The sequence below is a fragment of the Paroedura picta genome, chromosome 1 (assembly GCF_049243985.1).
Source record: "Paroedura picta isolate Pp20150507F chromosome 1, Ppicta_v3.0, whole genome shotgun sequence".
Lineage (NCBI taxonomy): Eukaryota > Metazoa > Chordata > Lepidosauria > Squamata > Gekkonidae > Paroedura > Paroedura picta.
This window is the reverse complement of record NC_135369.1, coordinates 90,188,824-90,203,918: the sequence shown is the minus strand read 5'-3', so window position 1 is coordinate 90,203,918 and position 15,095 is coordinate 90,188,824. Positions and strand designations below refer to the sequence as shown.

At 41.9% G+C, this 15,095-nt stretch overlaps 1 protein-coding gene across 2 annotated transcripts in view; it reads right to left on the bottom strand.

The window, feature by feature from the left end:
• Positions 1 to 15,095, bottom strand: part of RPS6KA2 (ribosomal protein S6 kinase A2) — a 304,496-nt gene that overhangs the window by 261,933 nt on the left and 27,468 nt on the right. Inside the window, exon 1 of one of the 2 annotated variants that reach the window (XM_077347797.1) lies at positions 1,439 to 1,906. The exons of the other annotated variant lie outside the window; for it this stretch is intronic. Within the exon in view, the coding sequence (XP_077203912.1) occupies positions 1,439 to 1,486 (48 nt within the window). The 5' untranslated portion in view covers positions 1,487 to 1,906. Of the gene's footprint in view, positions 1 to 1,438; positions 1,907 to 15,095 lie in introns of those variants that run through there. 2 annotated transcript variants of the gene reach the window in all.

The following is a 15,095-nucleotide window of genomic DNA, read 5'->3' as shown; positions in this document are numbered from 1 at the left end:
AGCCTCCCTAACCATGTGCAGAAGACTTTCCTGTTTCAATGGGGGGGGGGGAGAGGAAGACCCAAGTTCAAAGCGATCTGAATTCAACAGGATTGACAGTAGAATAAACAAAGTAAGTGCAGACTCTGCCCTAGTGTACTATCATATCCATGGTGAGCTCCTTTCCCTTCCCAAACTCTACCCTGCCCAGGCACTGAATCTCCAGGAATTTTCCAAGATGGATAGGAACAGACAAATGGAGGCTAGGACAGGGGGTAGTTATATAGTTGTTCAGTATTAATTAGTGAGTGAATAGTTAATTTAAAAGAATTTATAATATTAAGATTATATTACTATTTAATAAATAAAAACATAATAAAGATAAAGTAAGGAACCTGTGATCATTGTGTATTTAAAACCATTTTGTAAACTGCCCATTAAGTAAGAGAAGTGGTATAAAAATCCAATAGTAATAATGGTAATTTTAAAGAATACTACAAGGACTTACAACAACCTGAGATAATGCAGCAGCCTTGGGTAGTAGATTTTGAGGGGTGTATTCTCTGCTACCATCACCACTTTTTCTCATTGCCTGTGAGCCAGATCTGCCAACACTTCTTCCCTCCCCATTCCCCAGTATCTTTAAAAACAACATACGTAAAAAGGGAAGGGGTGTGAGTTAGGGTGGATAGGGGCAAGGGTGGCATCCCTTGTTGAGCTGCCACTGCCATCCTCCTTGTTCCATTACATTTGAACATTTCCCTAATTTAGTCAAAGTTTTTGTGTCTTCTGCTTCCTTGCCATGCCATAGAGTTCCCTGGTTTTAAAAATAATATGAAATATCTAGATACAGAAAGAAGAGAAGGGCAGAAATGAGACAACCTTATTGTTCATACTATAAAATCTTCTACAGTAACGCTATGTACCTCTCTCTTCATCAGGTCTAAACCATTATCAAAGGGCAACCATTGCAGAACCAAAATCCACTACAGTTATTAATAAGATAAAATTTTAATCTACTAATCTATTTGCAATTATCAGTCAGAAGTAGATGTAGCTGCAGATTTTTCTTCCTACATTGCCATTAATTGCAAAGGAATATGCTCCCAAGAAACTTACTGTATCTTCTTTTCTATTTCTAATTATAGTTTTTCATATCATTTTTCCTTCTAACCCTCAAAACCTATTTAAAATTCCAGGAATTGAATACATTCTGCTTTTCAAATTCCATAAAAAAAAACAAGCAGAATTGTCAGCAAAATTATAAACCATGGAGTTAACCTTGTGCTGCAGAAAAGAATTATAAAAACAGTAATACTGTATGCTAAAATGCAATATGGAAAATAGGTGTGTGTGGGTGTGTGTTCGTGAGAGAGAGAGAGAGAGAGAGAGTCAAAACTTTTAATGCATCAATAGAACAAATTCACAGATATATGGAGAGAAATACAGAAATCCTTACCTTTTTAAGAAATAATTTTTGGAGTTTCCTATGAGGCAGCCTTATCATTTTTTATTCAGCATTTATAAAAGTAGGAGTGGTTAGATTTTGAAAACAAAACAAGCCATTCTTCTGGGAATCATCAGTTTTCATCTTCTCCTGTTATCTCCCCGTAGCTGCTTAACCCTGTACATCATAGATAACAACCCCCCTCCTAGCAGCTGGAGATTCCAAACCAAAGACTAGGCTGGATATAATCTTTGATTCAGATAAAATGCCAGAGAGAAAAGCAGTAGCTTAGAGTTTGGATGAAGCTCAGGCACTCTGTTTGCCAACAAAGAGAAAGGGAAAGGTAGAAAAAGTCTCCTGGGTGTGTCCGTGTTTGGAGGAAATGCAAAGTTGCAGAAGATGGTATTTTTGTCCGTTAGAAAAAGAAATATAAGAGAAAGCAAAAGATGAGCTCTCTCTCTCAGCATCTGGCAACTCATTAAAATCTCTTGCAATAGAATGATCTATTTCAGTATCCTAAACTGTAAAAGATACTAAGCTGCACTGTTTGTCACAGTGCAGCAGCTGTTAATGGCAAGCGTTCTCTGTGAGTCAGCCAAGCCAAGCACAATTTTAAAAACTGGTCACTTACAAAATTTATTTGAATGAATCCGGGAGAGTTACTCAAAGGACAGGTACACATCACACACACTTTACAAGTGAACAATTAAAATAATTGTCACAGGAAAGCAATATTTTAGACACAAATGCTTAACCTTGAGAAAACTACGGGAAAGCAGAATTATAAGGATTGAGGTGTTTATTTAAAAGTATCAGAGTGCCTGAGCTTAATCCAAACTCTAAGCTTTACTAAAGCAGCATCAACAAGGAAGAAATCATGAAAATTATAGCATAGTACACTACAATGGATATTTAAGTACTTGCATCTCTTCAAATATGAGTCTGTTCTTTGATTTCTCACAGGTTTACTATTAAACATGTGTAAAATGTTATGAATGTCTAATAGCAACTCATGCTTAGCAATTATAGAACACTTTAGGACAAAATTACACATTAAAGTAAGGAACCTGTGATCAGATTCCTTGAGCATTTGGCATTCAGCTGACACTGGGAAGGGGGATTTGGCCTGAAGCTATGCTGCTGAAAAAAGGGCTGCCAAGATCCACCAGGGAGCCCAGACAGGGTCAAAGACACAGGTGGCAAGTTTCACCTCTCCAAGGATCAGGCACAACATTTTCAGGTGCCACAAGCTGAAAGGTATCCTAATTAGACAAACAGATGCCAAAGTTACAACATCTGAACAGACATCCAAACCAGCATCTAATTCACAAAGGAGCGGAGTGATTTTGCCTGCAGAGTGATTAGAAAACTGATCACAGTGGGTTGTCATGTGATCAGTTTTCTGGAGCTATGATGTCAGAGACCTCAAACCAAAAAAAAACAGTTCCACTGAATGATTACATCCAGATTCAATGGTGGCAGAGAAACACCCAGCATGGACCACAGATCTCGGGGTCTCCACCACTCCTGAGACCATCTTGGACAGTTCAAGGGTGGATGGTATACCCCTCCCCTTCCCACTCTCTCCAGGTCCATCATTAGCCATTGGTGTGGGTGGGTCGACATAACCATATGGTCATATCACCCAATAAACATTTAATCTTTTTTTTTTAAGTATGAAAAATTAATTAACTCCTACCCATTCGGGAAACCCTTCCAGGGCCCTCAAGAAACCCCAGGGTTTCATGAAACCCTGGCTGAGAAAGCCTGCATTAAATCCTCAGTTAAACTGATGCCAACAGAGTTGCTAACCTGGAGACCTCCTAGAATTACAACTGATTTTCAAACTACAGAGATCATGAGAAACTGACATTTTGTAGGGTGGACTTTATGGCATTATATCCTGCCAGAGTTCCTCCCTTCCACCAACCCTGCTCTCCCCACATCCCACCTACAAATTTCAGGGTTTCCCACTCCAATTTGGATCTGGCAATTTGTGAAGAAACTCAGAAAGTTTATTTATATAGTATACAATTTGGACCTAGAGTCACAAAGTGCAGCAACTTGGGCATCCATCTTAACTATTACTCTATATCCACTCATTCTGCCATCACCAGTAGACAGATGATCTCTTCTTCAACAATTAGGTCATTATGAAATTTATCGTCCTTTGTATACTCCAGTTTTTCTCAACTTTTTTACCATTTACCATTTTTTACCATTGAGAACCCCCTGAAACATTCAAGAGACCCAGAACTGGAGCAATTGTTAATTTGTTTGTTATATTTATAGCCCACCACTCTTTGTGGACTTGAGACAGGTTACAGAACATATAAAACCCCATTAAACCCCCCACCTCATAAAACCAGCGTAAAACATAATAAAGATAGTGACATAACACCCACTCCACCCAGCAGCCATCCCCCTCAGCCTGAGGTTAGGAAGCATATCTGTGGATATGGCCACCTGTGGACCCTCCCCTTTCCACCCCCTCAAGGTCCATCATTGGCCATTTGGGGAGGAGGGGGCAGCTCAACATTACTATATATAGTCATATCATTGATAAATGTTCAGCAAATTTTAGAAAAATGTTAAAATTAATTATTAATTAATTATTAACTCCCACCCATTCCGGAAACCTTTCTGGGCCATCAGGAAACCCCCACAACCATCACTTAATTGTAATACTGACAAGCCAGAACATACCATCATCAGAATAGTGGCAATTGACACAACTTTTAAACATTTTATATTATTATGGTTTTAATTACATTGATATTGTTGTCCTTTATTGTTTTATTACTATGTACTATCTGTGAAAATTGGATTTTTTGTTCATTTGCTTTTTTCAAAAGGTGCATTGCTCAGGACCATCACCCTCTTCAGCTTGCAAGTTATATTTATCTCCCATTCTCCCTTTATTTCCCTGCAATAGGGTTGCCAGGTCTCCTCTGAAATGAGGTGAGACTGAGATGCTGTTGGTCAGAGTGGGATGGCTTGCAGATTGTGGAACTGATTTGTCTTGGAGGGAACTGCACTCCCACTGAAAAAAACATTTTGTAGCTTGTACGTACTACTTAGGGTTGCCAGGTTCTCCTGGCCATCAGTGTGGGATGGGGGGGGGGGGGGTAGGGTTGCCAGATCCAGGTTGGGAAACGCCTGGAGATTTGGGGATGGAGCTTGGGGAGGAAGGGACTTCAGTGGAGTACAGTGCCAGAGAGTTCACCTTCCAAAACATCCGTTTTCCTCCAGAAGAATTGATCTCTGTGGTATGAAGATGAGCTACAGTTCTAGGGGGATCTTCAGGTTCCACCTGAAAGCTGGTATCTCCATCTTGTGGCCATGCTGCAATGCTATAACATAAACTAAACCCTAAAAGGAAAAAGATATAGTACTGTCTTGTTCAGAGGGAAACTTTCTTTTGATAAACAAGAGAGACCTCTACTGCCAGATAAAGTTACTGCAATGCTGAATCATTCATTCCTGTTACCCACAACAAATATGTATTTTCAACCATAACAACTAAAATACTAACCAACAGATAAATACTAAGCATTTAAGAGCATAGTATTCCCTACAGAAACAGAGGATATAAAATTGGTGTGTACAATGTTCCTTTACATTATTTGTGTGAAATTAGGATACTGTCATCATTTGTATGACATATTAATATTTACATGCTAATGTTAATCCATATTCAAATCTCATAAAATTCCATTTTTTTAAGGATTTTTATCATCCTGGTTGGTCCCACTGGACCTATCTGCATCTTTGACACAGAAGACTGTTCCATTTTGTCAGACTGTATAGAAAATTGATCAGGATTAAAGGGAGTCCTTTCTAATGATTTCAAACCTTTTTGTCTAGCTAGACTCAGACTTTTCATTGGACATGGAGAATCAGCAGCTTGAGACCTAACCCGCAGACTTAATACTAGGGGCAAAGCCCATTGTATCCAGGAAGCTCATTGTATCCAGGAATACAATGGGCGCTAGAGCTTGGTGGTAGGAAAAGGAAGGGAGGAGTTGTTCAGTCTGTAAGGACATGTAGTTGAATGTGTGTGTTGTGTGGGAGGTTGCGGTGGTGTGGTGGCAGATGAGGGCATGGGTGTGGAGAAATGGGTGTCAAGAACCTGTGGTTTGGAATGTTCATTGAGTGTGGGAAAAGATGAGCTTTCCAGAGCCATGTCTTCTGATATCTGAAGGAAAAATCATACTGAACATACTTATGGGGAGATTACATGGCAACCAGTTCCTCCCAGTTCTGCATCATTTCCCTTCTTGTGTGAATTAGGCCACAGACACCAAAATGTCCTCCTGCCTAATACACATGGGGTAGTCACAGTACACAGATGTCCACCATGCTCCTTCTGTCTCCATTTTTTCATTGTTGATTAAATGTTATGTACCCACATGCTTCTTTCATGGTTGCTCCTTAGAAGAAGGTTTATTTGTACCCTATTGTTTACTACCCAAAGGAGTCTCAAACACCTTTTCCCTTCGTCTCCCCACAATAGACAACCTATGAGGGATGTGGGGCTGTGAGGGGTCTGAGAGAACTGGGAATGGGCTGCAGTGACCCAGCAGTGACCCAAGCAGTTTCCAATCGTCTTTCCTTCCTCTCCCCATAGCAGACTCCCCATGACGGAGGTGGGGTAGAGAGCCTCTCATGGAAGCTGGCAACCCTAAGAGGAGGTCTCTCTGTGCACAGCAGTCTTGACCATAGTAAGATTTTTATACTGTTTTTTTATTTGCCAGGCCAAGCTTGAAAAAGTCACTTCACTTCCCATGTCTTTCTAGCCATTTACTTGTTCACTGTTTACAGTTTCAGGCTGCAAATATTTATTTAGATCTTCCTGCAGTTTCCAGATTGAAAGGACTGATGCTGGTCTGTCTGTCTGTACCCCAGAATACAAACAGTTGCTGGTAAGGGCTGGCCATAGCCCATAGCCCAGGAGGGACACACCTGCACAATTCCCCCCTCCCCAACTGCAGTCTGCAAGCCTCTACCATAGTATCTATATGGCTGCTCATCTCTAGATTATAATGATCAGCTCTGCAAGCAAAAATGGCTCCTTTGAAGGCCAGACTCTATGGCATTGTATAATTTTGAAGTCCCACCTCCAAACCGCCAGGAATATTTCTAACCCAGGGGTAGCCAACCTCCAGGTGGGGCCTATAGAACTCCTGGAATTACAGCTCATCTTCAGGGTATAAAGATCAGATCCCCAGGCAGAAAGGGCTACTTTGGACAGGGTTGTGATGGAGAAGAAACATTTAAGGACTCCCACACAGGTTGTTGTTGAATTCAAAGACTTGAGGCCTACTGCACAGGGTTGTTGTGCAGATGAAACAGGAGACAAAAGAACCTCTGCAACAGCATCCAGGTTAATCTGCAGAATAATGCTGTGCAGGAGTCCTCAATCTGCAGAGAGTTGTGAAGAAGAAATACACATGGCTTGGCTGTGTCCAGAGCAGTATTTTAAGTGAGAAGGGGCTTTTCTGTGGCCTCCCTGTCAGCCAGCTGTTTGGCAGAAGGGGAAAGCTCCCTCCCCACCAGAAGGAATACCCACACCCATGCCCTAAGACTCCCCTGCGTTGCTCTCGGAAACACCTCCCTCCCCACAGTCAGGAGCTGCTAAAGGCTCCTTTGTAGCAGGCCTGAAGGGAGGGGGGAGGAAGAGCAATCACCAGCCTCCTGCCAGCTCTGAGGCAAAGTGAAGGAAGTTACAGTTGGACATGACAGTTAGGACAGCCTTGGGGTGAAAAGGGCTGGTGCAGCCTGTCCAAGCCTCTGTTCTCATCCCCCTTAGCAGCCCTACTGACCTCTCCCTGCAGTAGTCAGGAGCAGATTGGCAGTGATGTCTCCAGATTGCCCCTGGTTGGGCGGGCCCTGTCAGAACTTTGGCCCAATGATTGGGCCAATGTTATGAGTGGGCATGGCCTGTCAGAGGCAGGGGCCAATCAGGACGCCTCTGGCAATTGGGACATCCCTGCCTCTGACAGGCCATGCCTACTCCCGGCCCCCTAGTCCTTAGGGAAATATTAAATAGGGAAATATTTACATTAAGCTTTGGAATGTGGTCAGCTAGATTTAAATGCCTAGAAGCTGCTATTTTGATCCTGGATTTGTTCCTTGATGTTATGGTCAAGTAGCTAAACAGAACTAATTGAAGCTTAACCTAGAAAAATTATGATGGTGGCCAGTTTGGTTTTGTTTTGCAGGGGACTGATCTACTTCCTCTGTGTTCAATAAGGTTATCATCTGTCAATCCAGATAAAGAATATGGGAGTGCTTTTGGATCTGGCCTTATTGTTTGGTTGGTATAGATCAGCCTTTCCCAACATTTTTACTGTTGAGAAACCCCTGAAACATTCTTCAGGCTTCGAGAAACCACAGAAGTGGTGTGATTATGCAGAATACATATGGGAAACATAGCTACGTACATGCTCTCCCAGGGTAGATTGGTCTAATAAAAGGTATTAATATAGAATGTTTTTGCTGGCTTTTTGGCTCTGACATTGGGCCAAATACAGTTGTAAACAATTTGTGAAAAATTTGTCAGTGCTAAAACGAACTCCATTAGATGGCAGTGTTTGCTGCATTTATGAGCAAGAACATTTTGGGTACTTAATGTCCAGTAGTCTTTCCTGTCTAGCAGACACTGTTTTTCAAACTAAGTGAAATATATCTGTTACCATAAGGCAGCCTTTCTCAATTTTTTTACCTTCAAGAAACTCCTGAAATAATCCTCAAACTTTGAGAAACCTCAGAAGTGGTGCAATCATGCAGAATATGATTGGGAAGCATAACTGGGTGTACATGCCCACCTGGGACCCCTTCCCTTCCTATCCCCTCCAGGCCAATCATTCACCATTTAGGGAGGGGAGCCCCAACATGACCATATATGAGCATATCACCCAATAAATTTTTAACAAATTTAAAAAATTTGGAAGGGGCCTCCTGGCATCCATCTAGTCCAACCCCCTACACCATGCAGGACACCCACAACCCTATCACTCATCCACTGTAACCTGCCATCCCCTTAAGCATTCACAGAATCAGCCTCTCCATCAGATGGCTGTCCAGCCTCTGTTTAAACATTTCCAAAGATGGAGAACCCACCACCTCCCGAGGAAGCCTGTTCCACTGAGAAACCGCTCTAATTGTCAGGAACTTCTTCTGGATGTTTAGACAGAATTTCTTTTGAATTAATTTCATCCCATTCGTTCTGGTCTGTCCCCCTAGGGCAAGACAGAACAACTCTGCTCCATCAGTGGTCCTCAACCTTTTTATCACCGAGGCAGCAGCCATGGAGGAGGACAAGGAGGAGCTGCAGCCCAGTACCAACTGATCCATGACTGGTACACCGGTCCCCAGACCGGAGGTTGGGGACCACTGCTCTATATGGTACCCTTTTAAATACTTGAAGATGGCTATCAGATCCCCTCACCATCTTTGTTGCCCTCCTCTGGACATGCTCTTCATCCCTCTTCAATTGTGGCACCCCAAACTGAACACAGTACTCCAAGTGAGGCCGAACCAGAGCAAAGTAAAGTGGTACCATCACCTCCCGTAATCTGGACATGATACTCTGTTTGATACAGCCCAAAATGCTATTTGCCTTTTTAGCCACCAAGTCACACTGCTTTCTCATATTCAATGTATGGTCTACTAAGACTCCTAGATCCTTTTCTCATGTACTACTGCCAAGACAAGCCTCTCCCATCCTATATTGGTGTATATGGTTTTCCTACCTAAATGCAGAACTTTACATTTGTCCCTATTGAATTTCATTTTATTCAGTTTATACCAGTTCTTGAGCCTATCCAGATCATCCTATATTCTGATTCTGTCTTCGGTTGTATTTGCTACCCCTCCCATTTTAGTATCATCTGAAAATTTAATAAGTATCCCCTCTAATCCCTCATCTAAATCACTTATAAATATGTTGAACAACACAGGCCCCGGGACAGATCCCTGGGTCACTCCACTTGTTACTCTTCTCCAAGAGGATGCTGAACCATTAACAAGTACTCTTTGGGTACGATCACTCAACCAGTATTTGATCCACCTAACAGAATTAGGATCATACCGCATTTTACCAGCTTGTCAACAAGAATATCATGTAGAACCTTATCAAAAGCTTTACTGACATCCAGATAAACTATGTCCACAGCATTCCCCCAATCCAGCAAGATAGTTATTTTCTCAAAAAAAGAGATAAGGTTGGTCTGACAAGACTTTTGGGTTGCAGAACTCATACACTTTAAAAGGGCAGTAAGCTTAGCAGCTGCCTATCTATACAATAACATTGTACTGTCCATTTGAATTCTTAAAACATTGAATGGATTAAGAGAATGCTTCCCCAGGACTTCTGGGGACTGATGAAGTCTTATCCTATTTGTTGTAACTGCCCTGCATCACTGAAACATTGTCCCAAACTGAATGAAGATTAGATTAGAGTGAAGAAGTGCCTGTAGAGGTAAGCCAAATAATAACCAACAATGAAGTTGTTAGTATTCCTGTGTTATGGAAAATACCAATTATTAGTATGCATGTTTTCCTTCTTGGACTAGTTAGACTTGAAATTCATTTTTCAACATTATTCAAAATCTTATTAGTTATATCAGCAAAAGCTCATGTGAGGTATGTGTCAAAGTCCCTGTACGATGATGATGATGATGATGATCACCACCACCACCACTCTCAGCAAGCTGGCGCATGACAGTGTACAACAGTAAAAATTACAAAAAAACATACAATAAAACTGATCTGACAACCCTCCCAATACCCCAATGAAAAAGAAATCCACCCTGAGGTAAAAATACTGAGCTCCCTAACACTCTGATTATTATTGTCAGGGATATAATTATCATAATGCGATCACATCTATCAGTAGCAATTACAAATGCTTGACAATGTCACCACAGATGCTTGGTAAGGTTTACAAAAAGAAACTAAATGTTATAATATAGAACCGTATGGCCTTAGATTACTTCTCAGCTCTCCAAGGAAAAGTTTACATGCAAGTAAATATGTGAAAAATGCCCATAAAGTTGCAGAAGAAGAACCCACTGTCTGGTAAAGGTAGCTTCCTGAAATAGGGGGATGGGTTGGACATTTGCTTAAGACTCTAATGAAACATTGTCTTATATTCATTATATCTTTGTTGCATACATGCTGGTTAAGTTGTTTCTGTGTTGCTGTATATGTACCATGAAAAAAGAATATATCTGTGATGGCTTTCTGCATGTTAGAAGCAAAGGGGGGGGGGGGAGAATAGAATGTGTAAAATAAAGCATGAAAACGTTTTCACATCTGTGGAAGTAAAAATGAACCAGAGTAGAGGCATATTAGAATAGTGAAGTAGCTTAGAGATGTGATGTGCCATTACAGCAAAAAGAAAGAAAGAAAGAAGAAGAAACTATAAGTAGCTGGTCTGGATCACCCCTTCTGCAGAGAGAAGATAATAAGTCAGTTTCACTGGAGAATTCCATGTGGAAGATCTTGGGAAGTATTTTAGTATCTTTCTCTGACACTACTACCTTTTGACAAGGTGATAAAATGCAGAGGTTTACTACCTGGTACACTTCCAATCCCCCACCTCCTCTTTTATTGTGCTTCTCTGCTAGCACTTCTTGCTTCCCTCCCCCCTCACCTCCAGCTGTCCTGAGTGATCTTGCTTCTTCCCCAGACAGCCACCAGCCCAGCTGCCTTCTTCCCACACCTTGAACTCCAACAGGGCCTTTCCAGGGCTGACAGATCAGCAGCAGCTGATGGGTAGGTGGAAGGGAAGGTGGGAAGAGGAAGGGAAGGTGATTGTAAGCTGCTTTGAGACTCCTTTGGATAGTGAAAAGTGGGGTATAAAAAACCAATTCTTCTTCTTCATCACATTTTTCAAGGAGCAGTAATAACTGGTGAACCAGCTAGAGCTGATAAAAATAGGCCAGGATCCAGCAACACCCACAAGCTACAAAGTTGTTTCTTCAAATGAATGCAATCCCCTCTAGGACATGCTGATTCCACCACCCCTGAGCAGTTTCTCCACTGATGAAGAGCACCTCAGTCTTATCTGTATTGAGATTCAGTTTACTGACCCTCATGAGAGGGACTACGCATCAAGTTTGCAGATGACACCAAATTGGGAGGACTGGCAAATACTCCAGAAGATAGAGACAGAGTTCAACGAGATCTGAACACAATGGAAAAATGGGCAAATGAGAACAAGATGCAATTTAATAAAGATAAGTGTAAAGTTCTGCATCTGGGTCAGAAAAATGAAAAGCATGCCTACTGGATGGGGGATATGCTTCTAGGTAACACTGTGTGTGAACGTGACCTTGGAGTACTTGTGGATTGTAAACTAAACATGAGCAGGCAGTTTGATGCAGCCATAAAAAAGGAGAATGCCATTTTGGGCTGTATCAACAGGGGCATCACATCAAAATCACAAGATGGCATAGTCCCATTGTATACGGCACTGGTCAGACCACACCTGGAGTACTGTGTGCAGTTCTGGAGGTCTCACTTCAAGAAGGACGTAGATAAAATTGAAAGGGTACAGAGGAGAGCGACGAAGATAATCTGGGGCGAAGGGACCAAGCACTATGAAGATAGGTTGAGGGATTTGGGAATGTTCAGCCTGGAGAAAAGGAGGTTGAGAGGGGACATGATAGCCCTCTTTAAGTATTTGAAAGGTTGTCACTTGGAGGAGTGCAGGATGCTGTTTCTGTTGGCTGCAGAGGAGAGGACACGCAGTAATGGGTTTAAACTTCAAGTACAACGATATAGGCTAGATATCAGGAAAAAAATTTTCACAGTCAGAGTAGTTCAGCAGTGGAATAGGCTGCCTAAGGAGGTGGTGAACCCCCCCCCCCCTCACTGGCAGTCTTTAAGCAAAGGTTGGATACACACTTTTCTTGGATGCTTTAGGATGCTTAGGGCTGATCTTGCGTTGAGCAGGGGGTTGGACTAGATGGCCTGTATGGCCCCTTCCAACTCTATGATTCTATGATTCTATGATCTATCCCATTAGCTTCTATAGGCCTATTCAGGTCTTCCACTGGCCCAGCTGATTTAGCTGTTAAGGGAAAAGAGTTGTGTCATCCACACATTGGTTGCACCTTACTCCAAATCCCCCAGTGTTAAATAGCATGGTGGATAAGGTGAGACCTGATAGCATAAAAGCCACATGGCCAAGCAGCAGGCTCTCCAAAACTACCATCTAAAATGAGTTGGTCAAGTAAAAATGGAATAACTGAAGCACAGCATCCCCTCCACTCTCAGCCCAGTCTGGAAGGATACCAAGGATACCCAACCCCCCAAAATTAGATTAGTATGACAGAACATATTAGGGATAAACCCATGATAACTTTGTATTACCAAGCTATTATCTAGATGCTTACAAATCAGCCCGTTTAAAATTTGTTCCAAGGTATCCCCTGGGACAGAGGTTATATTGACTGGCCTACCTTCTTTTACTTTTTTTAAAATCAGGATAATATTCACCTTTCTCCACTCAGTTGGCACATTACACATCTTCCAAGAGGTCTTGAAGATAACAGCTCTACTAACTTTCCATCCAGTTCTTTAAACACTCTTGACACCATCTAGCCCAGGGGACTTATATCCAGATATTTCTGAATGACTTCTGTATCTTTATTGACCTGCAGATACCAGTCTTGTATACCACTGTGCCAACACTCTACTCTCCTTCAGCAAGAAGTTAAAATAGGCATTAAGTTCTCTACTTTAGCTTTATCCTCAGTCAATATTCTGCCAGGCTTATGGTCAAGGCCAAAAATGATATCCACCATAGCAGCTGGCCTCACCTCTTGGGAAATGAGGAGAGGAGATAGACGAACTGGGATTTAGTCAAGGGCAGGACTGGCAGAACTAGAATGTTTTAATATTTTAATATATTTTAAAGGTTGTAACCCATCTTATGCACTGGAAGGGTGGAATATAAATAATAATATTTATTGTTATCATCTAATAACAATAATATTACTTGACTTCCCTAACAAACACCCTACAGGATCTCACAACTGTAACTAACTCTTCCTTCATTTCTTAAACATAACTCCCATCCCTTCAACTCATCATAGAGTTCTCTGTTTGTTCACTTTGGATTTTGGGATCTCCCATTCTCTTGCTAGAACAACAATAACTTGAGCAAGCAACAACTCATCTTTAAAAAGAAAGCATTCTTCACTTGCCCCTTTCCCTTCCAATACTCTTCCCCATGTGCTTCCCAACATCTCTCTAAATTTACTAAAATCAGTCCTACTGACACTCTTAATATCCCATAATAACATATGATCATGCCTCCTAATGTGCCCCCCAGTCTCATCTGGTCAACCCTATTACTTAAAATCAAATTAGTTCAGAATTGAGGCTTTTGAAATCTGGTGCTGGAGAAGACTCTTGCGAGTCCCTTGGACTGCAAGGCGAACAAACCAGTCAGTCCTAGAGGAGATCAGCCCGGACTGCTCCTTAGAAGGCCAGATCCTGAAGATGAAACTCAAGTACTCTGGCCACCTCATGAGACGGAAGGACTCCCTGGAGAAGAGCCTAATGCTGGGAGCGATCGAGGGCAAAAGAAGAAGGGGACGACAGAGAATGAGGTGGCTGGATGGAGTAACTGATGCAGTAGATGCAAACTTAAATGGACTCCGGGGAATGGTAGAGGACAGGAAGGCCTGGAGGATCATTGTCCATGGGGTCGCGATGGGTCGGACACGACTTCGCACCTAACAACAACGAGTATTATTGTTACGGTTATTAATATGTTATGGATTGTTTCATGTATTGTTTATAGGTTTTATGTAAACCGCCCTGAGCCTCCAGGGTGGGCGGTATAAAATATAATAAATAAATAAATGCATACATACATTCAATCAAACAAGCCTCATACCCTCAGGCTTGACATCCCCCGTGTCATAATTTTAGATTCTCCATCCACTTCCCAAATGCCTAGCTAGTGTCAAATCCCGGTATAAGTCCAAAGTCCCCCAGAAAACTTCTCCATTTCTCTCCCACATCTGTTAAAGCCTTTCCAATTAATAAAGCCAAATTCCGACCAAACAAATTCATCTCCATTTATGATGGAGCCCATGACATGCAGGCAGATCATCTTCAGGAAATCCTAATCTATGATACCAAAAGTTTGCTTTGTTCACAAACAAGACTTATTGTCAGAAATATTGTCATAAAATACTTAAGGGTTTGGATTTAGAAGAAGATTTGGTTCTTATATGCCATTGTTCTCTAACATGAGTCTCAAAACAGCTTACAATCATCTTCCCTTTCCTCTCCCCACAACAGACACCCTGTGAGGTGGGTGAAGCTGAGAGAGCCCTGATATCACTGCTCAGTCAGAACAGCTTTATCAGTGCTGTGGCGAGCCCAAGGTCACCCAGCTGGCTGCATGTGGGGGAGTGGGGAATCAAACCCAGCTGACCAGATTAGAAGTCCATGCTTCTAACCATTACACCAAGATGGCTCTCAGTGGGACATATCTTCTTTGCCTCCCTCTTCTTGCAGTCCAAAATGCCCCATTCAAAATACTGACACAGGAAGAGCATGAAGTCAGGGGACAGTAGCAGAAGCACCAAATTGGTGAGAATTGCATAGGAGAGCAATAGCTCCTAGCTGTGGGAAATAG